The 8923-nt window shown below is 51.1% G+C and overlaps 1 protein-coding gene across 1 annotated transcript; it reads right to left on the reverse strand.

Annotated features, from left to right (window-relative positions):
- Window positions 1-340: 340 nt before the first annotated feature.
- On the reverse strand, window positions 341-7815 carry LOC136564089 (BPI fold-containing family B member 4-like). The gene is made up of 10 exons (XM_066561860.1): window positions 7782-7815; window positions 4852-4993; window positions 4314-4418; window positions 3714-3860; window positions 3375-3438; window positions 2602-2662; window positions 1886-1977; window positions 1748-1790; window positions 1007-1061; window positions 341-840 (listed from the first exon to the last, which is right to left on the reverse strand). Exons 1-9 carry the CDS (start codon window positions 7813-7815, stop codon window positions 1030-1032), a joined length of 720 nt encoding a protein of 239 aa, XP_066417957.1. The 3' UTR covers window positions 341-840; window positions 1007-1029.
- Between the last annotated feature and the right edge of the window lie 1108 nt (window positions 7816-8923).

Below are 8923 nucleotides of genomic sequence, written 5' to 3' on the forward strand. Positions count from 1 at the left end.
AGATGAAGAAAAATCATTTTTATTGTAAGGAGTAACAGAAGGGTGTGAATCTGCCTCAAATCCACCTCACCCACAATGCAGCACGTCCAAATCCACTTGGAGATTACAAGGCAGGATAGCATTCACTCTGATCAGTTCAAAGCCTTGCTGTTTGGGAACAAATAGGCTGAGTGTGCGCCTGGATTAGGCTGGGGGCTTTTTTTGCCTCTTTTTAACAGTATGAAATCACTGGAAACAGCAAAAATCCCTTTTGAAATGGTAAGCCAATCAAGAAGCAGAAGGAGAGCAAAGACAATGTGTTTACAGCTCATTGAATTCGTCCCTTTTCTCTCTTCCTTTCTCAGAAGGATTTGGGCAGTTGGTGCAGTCTCTGAAATTCCTGAGGGGACCAAACCCCCCTGCCTGACTGTCTGCATCCAGCACCTGGAACGTTCCCTCTGTGCTGAGCCATTACCTGGCCTAAACCCCAGCCCAAGTGAAGCTGGGATGGGTGTGAGGGAAAACCAAGGGATCAAGGTCATCCCTTCATCAGTGAGTGCCATGACAAGTGGTTTGTGGCCATGACAGCCAGGAGGGACAGTGTCATCAACATGGCTGATCACTGACATAGCTAATTATCAATATGGCTAATTACTGACTTATCATTATTGGCACAGAATATCATTGGCACAGATAACTCTAGGCTGGACAGAGACACCAAAATCTGAGAAGGCTGAAATGTAGAATAGAGGAAAGAGTCTTTTCTTGGTTGGGTTTCTCCATTTTTATGTCTATTCTCCACCTACTGAGTCGTTTTCCTCCCTTCCCTCCTCTTCCTGGGGAATCACCTGCAGGGGCAACCTGGAGGGATACCAGAGTGGAGATTTTAGGCAGCCCTGTGCTCCCCCTATCACCTCCCATTAGCAGGCAGCAGGGGCAGGACTCTTCTCACCCAGGCCAGGTTCTGGCACCGGCACAGCTGGCAGCAGAGCTCTGAGCCAGGTCCCAGCCAGCCAATCCTCCTTACCCAGGGCTCTGCCGGTCCTGCAGCTATGGATTGATCGTGGGATTGACACCTGCAGCTGGGGGAGACACACCCAGGTCAGTGCACTCCCTTCTCCAGGTGCCCAAAGCCTGACAGTCCCCTGGTGTCCCCCAGCACGGGAACAGGCTCAGCAGTGCCTGCTGTACCAGTGGCCTGAGAGGGCCCAGCTTTATGGGCAGAGATGATTTAGTGCCCTCAGGAATACGGCTCTGGGGAAGCTGGGAAGACTTCCAACTCTTCCTTCCCTTCCCTATATATTAACTTTCCATGCATATGAAGCTGAAAGCTCTTCCAATCACCTCTGCAAATATTAATTAATCCTCGCAGCATCCTGAGGACCATTATTCACTCTTATTAAGCAAATATTATTAAATCCTTTTATAAGAGGTGAAGTGACTTTTCCAGGGCTGTGCAGGGCACAAGTAGGAGTGCACAGACTTTCTCTTGCTACTGTATTCCAGACCTGCCACTGCACAGGAGCAAAGCTGCTCACATCTGAGCTGGGAGCCATCTCTGAGGACCAGGGACCCCAACACCCCCAGCACTGCAGTGCCCTGTGAGGTACAAGTGCTCTGTGGGACTGTTTAGAGGTGCCCCCCGGAGCCATGAGAACCCTCCCCACTCTTGGCCACTCCCCAGGACTGTGTCCCTCATTTCAGCTGCCCTGTTCTGGCTCACACACACCCGTGGGGATCCCCGTGGCAGCCCTGGGGCTGGACTTACTCTGAAGGAGCCAGTCGATGAAGGTGCTTGGGAATGGGGAATTCTGCAAAGAACAAGGGGGTGTTAGAGCATGGGAATGTGGAGGGAGGGCAGCAGTGTGGGGACATGGGATGGAAAATGGGATGGGACATGCTCTACCTGCAGATCCAGCTCCACATAGTGCCCAGATGTCACTGGCAGTTTGGAGAAGGCAGAGAAGATTTTCCCCAGAAGCCCAAAGGAGATGACACCTGGGGAGAGGCCATCAAGGCTGGGCAGAGCTATCTGTGGATCACTGAGCCTGCTGGAGCCCTGTGCCCACCCAGAGCATCTGGCAGAGGCTGGGAGAGCACTGTCCTACCCAGCAAGGAGGAAAAACTCCTTCTCCTTCCTGTAGATCTCAAACTCCCTGGGGTTCAAAGGCTCCCATGAAAGCTGCTACCCTGGAGCTCACAGGTGCAGATCCCATCATAAAGGACATGTTGGGGGGAACAGATCTGCTTTCAGTGAAGCAGCAATTGTGTGTGAGGTTTGACATAAACAGAGCTGGGGAGGGGAAACCCTCTGGCTCTGTGGGGCTGCATCTGGGGGTCCTGGCATAGCCAGCTCTTGGCAGCAGCTTGGGTCTAGCCCTGGTTAGAAAAACACCTGTAAGAAGAGCAGGACTGTAGTGTCTGGCAGTGGTGGTGAGCCAGGACTGTGCCACCCACAGCAGCTTTGCCAGCAGAGAAAAGCTGCTCCTGCTCCATGCAGAGACCCCTGCTTGCACAGCTCCAGCTCTCCTGAGGACACCTGCTGCCTGTGGAGGTGGCCAGACACACAACCCCCAGGGTCATTCTAAAACTTAATATAGGAAAGGAAATGTAATGACTTACGGTTGAGGAACTGCAGATTAATGTTGATGATGCTGACCCACATGTTCACTAATGGGCAGAGCTGCAATGGCAAAGAGTGGCACAGTCTTGGTGAGAGCACTGCGGGTGCAGCAGCGCGTTCCCCAGCACCACTTGAGTTTCACAGATTGAAATCAGGATGGGACAAACATCCTGATTTCATCCTAGAGCATAATTCTCCCATGGAAAAAGAGCTGTATGATTTGTTCAGCCCCCTTCTCAAAATGGCACAGGTTCTAATGAACAAGGTAAAAGATCCTCTAAAAGGCCACTTTGCTCTAAACTGAGCTGCTGCTTCTGTTCACCCCCATAGGGAGCAGCTGAGTATAAATTACCCCATAACATCAACATGATGAAATTGAAATTACTCTTAACAAATAAATTCTGACTGTAAGGAAGATCAGCAATTTTGTGTAACTCACTTATGGGCTGCAGGCATGTATCTGTGCATGCACAAATGTATATTGTCTATGTATGTGTGTGTGTATGTGTGTATATATATATATATATATATATATATATATATATATATATATATATTTATATATATCTTTATATATATATAATAGATATTGTCCCTGCCAAGGACAGGGGGATTGGAACTAACTAACCTTTAACTAACCTTTGAGGTCCTTTCCAATCCAAACTGTTCTGTGATTCTGTGTGTGCGTGTGTAAATCTACCAGGCAGTTCTGGCAGGAGCACTGGCTGCAGCTGAAATGCAGCTTCACAGCAAAGAATATTCAGACACTCACCAGTGCAGGGACAAGGGACTTAAGAGACTTGTTCAGCAAGCTGCTCACCAGATTGGTGAGGAGGCTGGGGAGGGAAAAGACAGACAAAAATTACCAGGGAAGTTGTCAAAACCCAGGACTTGACGTCAAGAAAAAACTGAGCTCCTCTGTAGAGGAGCCCTCTCCTCTTCTCTGATAAGAGATGCTGCAAGCCCAGAGCTCCCCCAGGCTTCAGCAGGAATTACAGGTGCTCAGGACTTTGTTATCTGAATCCCAAAATCTGCTTGTTATGCTGTCAATCCGTGCCCAGATTTGAGACTGAAGTTCTGCCCCTCTGCCCCCACTGACCCCCACGCTCACCCCTTCCTCAGGCTGACGCTGAAGCTGCCAAGGAGGTTGCTGCAATCCTTAATCACCAGCTTAAGGTCACCAGGGGAGTCCTGGGTCAGGGCAATGTGTGATGTGATGTTTGCTTCTACTGAGGATCCGCTCAGAAACTGAAAAATCCTGGAAAAGAAGAAGTGGCATGGAAGGTTATGGAGGAAGCCAAAGTAGCACTGGAGATCATTGCCTGTGGTGGAGCTGCAAGCAGAGCCTCAGCTGGGACAGTGCTTCAGTTCTGGGACTTCTCTCAGGCTCCTTCTCCTGTAGCAGATCACAGAACCATAGAATTGTTCAGGTTGGAATTTCCCTCTAAGATCAAGAAGCCAATTATCAACCCAGCACCACTGCCATGTTCACTAAACCATGTCCTCCAGAGCCATATCCACATGTTTATTGAACACTTCCACGGATGGTGAGCATCTGTGGAGTAAGGACAGCTGGAAATGCCTCCAGGGAGAGTCAGCAGCACAGCTTTCCTCACCAGCCTGTTGCTTGGTGTTTGTCCAGCGCTCAGGAATGTCCCATCCTCCCCAGCACACTCAGGTGCCCATGGCCTCACTGTCTGGCCTCACTCACCCTGGGAAGCGGAGAACCAGCTTCGAGTACAGGTTCAGCACAAGCTCAGTCCCACGAAGAACCTTCCATGACACTCGGGCGTTCTCGAGGTTCAGCACCTTCAGCCTGGGGGTTGACACCAAGGCAAACCCACCTTGAGATGGCAGGATCAGCAGGAGCAGATCCTACAGTCCCATCTCTTCCTGCTCCTTGTTTGACCTGTGGATATTCCTATGTAAAAGTGAAGGTGAGGAAGGACCAATTCCCACTCTGCAAACAGCCAATCTCAAAGCATGGTCAGGTTTCTCAAGGCTCTGTCCTCCTGAGTCTCAGCCATCTCCATGGGTGGAGATTGCCTCACCTGCTGTATTGCCCATGGCAATGTCACACCACTCCCACAGGTAAGACTTTTCCCATTTCTGGTTGGAATTTCCCCTGTCACAGATTCTCCTGTGAGCTGTGAGCCTAGGACTGGTGGTTTGTATGAGAGGGAAGGTCTGATCCCCTGGATATCATGGGCCACCCTGCAGTGAGCCCCACCACGGGGCTTCTGACTCACCAGGCGTAGCGTGTCGTCTTCTGGGGGGCTCCACCACCCAACAGCCCTCCTGCTGCACCCAGCAGTCCTCCTGCTTCACCCAGAAGACCATCGAGTCCAAGCAGACTTCCATTGCCTAGGAGACCTCCTTTTCCAAGAGGCCCTGTGCCAAGCAGACCTGTCTCTCCAAGAAGGCTGTTATTGCCAAGGAGGCCATTGCCAAGGAGGCCACTGTTGAGGAGGCCATTGCCAAGTCCCTCCCCACCAAGGAGGCCTGTTGCAAGGCCTTTCCCACCAAGGAGTCCTGTGCCAAGTGCTTCTCCACCAAGGAGTCCTGTGCTGAGTCCTTCACCCTGGAGTCCTGCTCCAAGGCCTTTCCCACCAAGGATGCCTGTGCCAAGCAGCCCACTGCTGCCAGGCTGTCCTCCTGCAACAGACAGAACTTCCTTACTATTCTGTCCTTTACCACCCAGACACCCTCCTCAAAGCTGCTTTTACTGCTCCTCCTGGGGTTAGGGTTACACCTAGGGTTAGTGTTCTGAAAACCACAAAGCCCAGAGCTCCAGGCACACTGCAGCTGCAAAAGGCATCCCAAGGGGAACACAAAACAGCCACAACATGGCTGCTTCCACAGCTTTCTCCTTGGAACCAGCCTTAGATCAAAAGTGCTTTTACTGTTCTACCTAGGGTTAGGGTCCCAAACCTTTCCTTTGCCAAACTTTCTTACCTAGGAGGCCTGTGCCAAGGACTCCAGCTCCACTGGGTTCAGTTCCTGCACCAAGGGGACCTCCACTTTCTGCTCCACTTGGACTTCCTTTGCCCAGGAGGCCTGTGCCAAGCAGCCCTCCTTCACCAAGAGCACCTGTGCCAGGCAATCCACTTTTTCCACCAATGAGACCAGTGCCAAGCAGGCCTGCACCAAGAGAGTCCCAGCTACTGACTGGACTTCCACTCTTGGGAGGATTTCATTGACAGGGAAGGTTGGTTTGGCCACCTCAGGGTGCTCACAGGGAGCCCTGAGCATCCTTGAACAAAGCTGGGTTCCTCATGGAGATGGGCCTGCCAGGAGGCAGATCCCTGATGAGCAGAGGGACATGCCATGAGCCCAAAATGGCACAGGACTGTGTTGTGACTCTCCCCTGGAAACACAGAAAATATCTGAACTCACCACCGCTGGGTTGTGCTGGGTTCAGCAGGTTGAGGAGGCCCTGGGAGGGGGACAGGAGGGCCCCAAGAAAGATGAGACAGCAGAAGGGTGGCATGTCCTGGCACAGCACCTGTGGGAGGACTCACATCAGCCCAAGCACCAGTTTCACATGGGTATTGACAGCCTGGGCTCTGGTGCAGCTCTCCATCCTTCATGTGCACTGCCCTGGGCTGGTGGGGAGCTTCCTCCTGGACATGCCCTCCAGACACCATGCCCTCTATCCCAGGAGGTCAGCCCTGACCTGCAGCCCCCTTTTCCCACTTCTGGTTATTGGGGAGCAGTGGAAGCCCAGTGCCACACTGCTCCAGAGCCATCGATGTCTCCACGCCTGACTGTGCTCCCCCCATGCAGAGCTGGGTGCCTGACACTGCAGGGGAGTGAAAATGCCATTTTAAGAGAGGAAGAGGGATGGAGATGAGGGAGGAGGACCTTGTACTGAGAGAGACGGATGGCTTCCAACCACTCTGAAATGGCCCTGAAAGAGGAGCACTCACAGGGGCACAGCCAAATAAAAAATGACGAGTGTCACAGTTGTGTCCTTCTGCCTGCTGTGAAGAGCACCCTGTGTTATTAAAGCTCAAAGCATGGCCAGAATCAGACTCACTTTCCTGTGGGCAGGTTGTTTGTTTTTCTCATCTTGTTCCACTCAAGCTGTGAAAAGAGTCTGTTTTCCCTGTGTTTGATCTACCCCCAGCCAAAAGAAAGTACCTTCAAGGACCTTCTGTTCCTGCCTGAGCTGGGCTTCTCAGGGTGACAGCGCAGGCTGGGGAGTGTTTGTTTATGCATGGAAAAATGTTTGCAAAGAAATGAGAAAATGGTCTCTCTGCAGCACTGCCAGGGGTCCCAGCTCTAGGAGCATTTTCCTGGACAGCTCGTGTCCTGAACAGACACCTCAGCTTGTCCCTTCTGAGAAAAACAATGTACAGGGTGCAGATTGCAGAGGTTCAGCACTGAGAAATAACATTATTTAGGTCAGACTGAACAACTTCTTTATCTCTTCCAGATACTTTAAAAAAACCCCTCTATGACAGTTCTCGGCACAATTAAATTAGACTTTAATTCACTCGACTGTCTTTTACATTTTCCCTTTGATCAGCACGTAATGATGCACAGCTCCTGTAGCTGTGATTATTGAACAGGGGAGAAGGAGAGAAGCTCGAGCAGCTTCTATTGAAAATCATGTCAAATAAAATCAGTGGGATTTGTTGGAGGGGCTCTGAAAGACGTGTGCAGCATTGCAAAAGGGTACCAGAATGGATGTCAGGGCTCTTAGAAGAGCTCTTAGAGAATACGTGACCATGCAGGCACCTATCTCTGCAGTTATTAACAATATCTGCCAGGGTGCTGCTCCTCGGTCATGCACATTTCAGTGAGCCAAGCATCTTGCACATGCAAAAGGCACGTCTGGCTTTGCAGATAAACACTTATTTTACACCAGCTGAGATGAGGTCTGGAGAGCTGAAAATTGCTCTGAATTCTGGTCACCAAGATCATGAAAAAACTCCCAGTCCTTTCTGCCAGCTTAGTCATTATCACAAACTTAACAACAACGGGAATAAATGTGGAATTTAACAAGCAAGAGCTCTGCTAGCTTTAAAAATTAATTTTCATAAATGATTAAATGCTGCTACAGAAATCAAAGGAAAGCATCATTAAAATTCCTGCTTTTCAGGCTGAGTTATTCTGTGCTGTAGGTTGCCTGATGGAGCTGGCACGGTGGCCAGGGTCCTTCAGTGCCACTTACCTGGACCCTTTGATGTCGAGGTGGAGCTGCCCATGGCCACGGCTGCTGGGAGCTGCTTTTATATACCCGAGCTGCAGGAATGAGGAAAGCCAAGGAAAGGATGGAGCAGGGACAGCTCCCTTTTGCTGGCTGTGAAATGTGACCCCTGCAGCAGCCTGAACACCACACCTTGCTGTGGCCAGCAGCATCCAGCCAGCCCAGCAGCTCACCCCTCACCCTGGGTATGGTGCCCACCTGCTCTGGGGTGTGTCCCAAGGCTGGCTCAGGACAGCTCTGCACCATCAATTGGAGCAGAATGAGTCCAAGGACAGTGAGAGGTGAGCAATTAGCTCCCAATGAGCTAATTACATACAGAAACCTCACAAATTGCAAAACAAATGAAGGAGAGTGTGGCTTTGTGGTGCATGGTCTGCTCTGAGAAAACTGTCTGTGCCCCAGAGGAGAGCCAGCCAAGTAGGAGCTGGCTCTGTGTCCAAGGAAGAGCTCCACAGTTTAAAGGAGGCTTGAGAGACAGCAGATAAAAGAAAACAGGGAAATAGAGGGGAAAGGAAAAGGAGCATCAAAGATGACAGAAAAAATCTGATTCTGATCCTGATGTGTTTCAGGGTGGATCTGGGCTAGACCAGGGCAGGACAGTCTCAAAAGCAGAGATGCTGCAGCTGTCCCAGCTACTCCCTCTCACCCCAGGAGCAATGGGTGGCTTTAGAGCCTTAAATTTGCAGAAGTTTAATGTGGTTCATGCAGAGTTCACGAGCATTGCTGGGTGATTTCCCCCCCTGGTCCCTAAGTGCTCCCAGGACAAAGCCCAGGGCAGGTGAGGGTGTGATGGGTGCCCAACACAATCAAGATACCTTTATCAAGATGCCTAAAGATATCAAGCTTTGGGCCCGGGCCCTGAAGAGTCTGACATGTTTGGGTCTGACACAGCATTTGCTGGCAGAGCTCTGCACCCCCTGAGCTGGGGGTGGACAAAGGGAACTGCAGCCCTCCCCCCTGAGGTCTGCCCTGAGCCCAGGGCTTTCTCCAGAGCTGGCCACCCCCACAGGCTTGAGCACCTGCTGTGGCTGCAGAGAGGGCTGGACTTTATTGAACCTGAGCACAAGAATGCAAAGTACACCCACACCCTTCCGAGCACCCACAAA

Source organism: Molothrus aeneus, chromosome 17, assembly GCF_037042795.1.
Source record: "Molothrus aeneus isolate 106 chromosome 17, BPBGC_Maene_1.0, whole genome shotgun sequence".
Classification (NCBI taxonomy): Eukaryota; Metazoa; Chordata; class Aves; order Passeriformes; family Icteridae; genus Molothrus; species Molothrus aeneus.

Coding starts and splice junctions, on each gene's coding strand:
- LOC136564089 (XM_066561860.1), bottom strand. CDS start 7,815: ATGGGCAGCTCCACCTCGACATCAAAGGGTCCAG. Junction 4,994..7,781: donor CTCGACATCAAAGGGTCCAG/GTAAGTGGCACT, acceptor TGCTTGGCACAG/GGCCTCTTGGAAAAGGAGGT. Junction 4,419..4,851: donor AAGACGACACGCTACGCCTG/GTGAGTCAGAAG, acceptor GTCAACCCCCAG/GCTGAAGGTGCTGAACCTCG.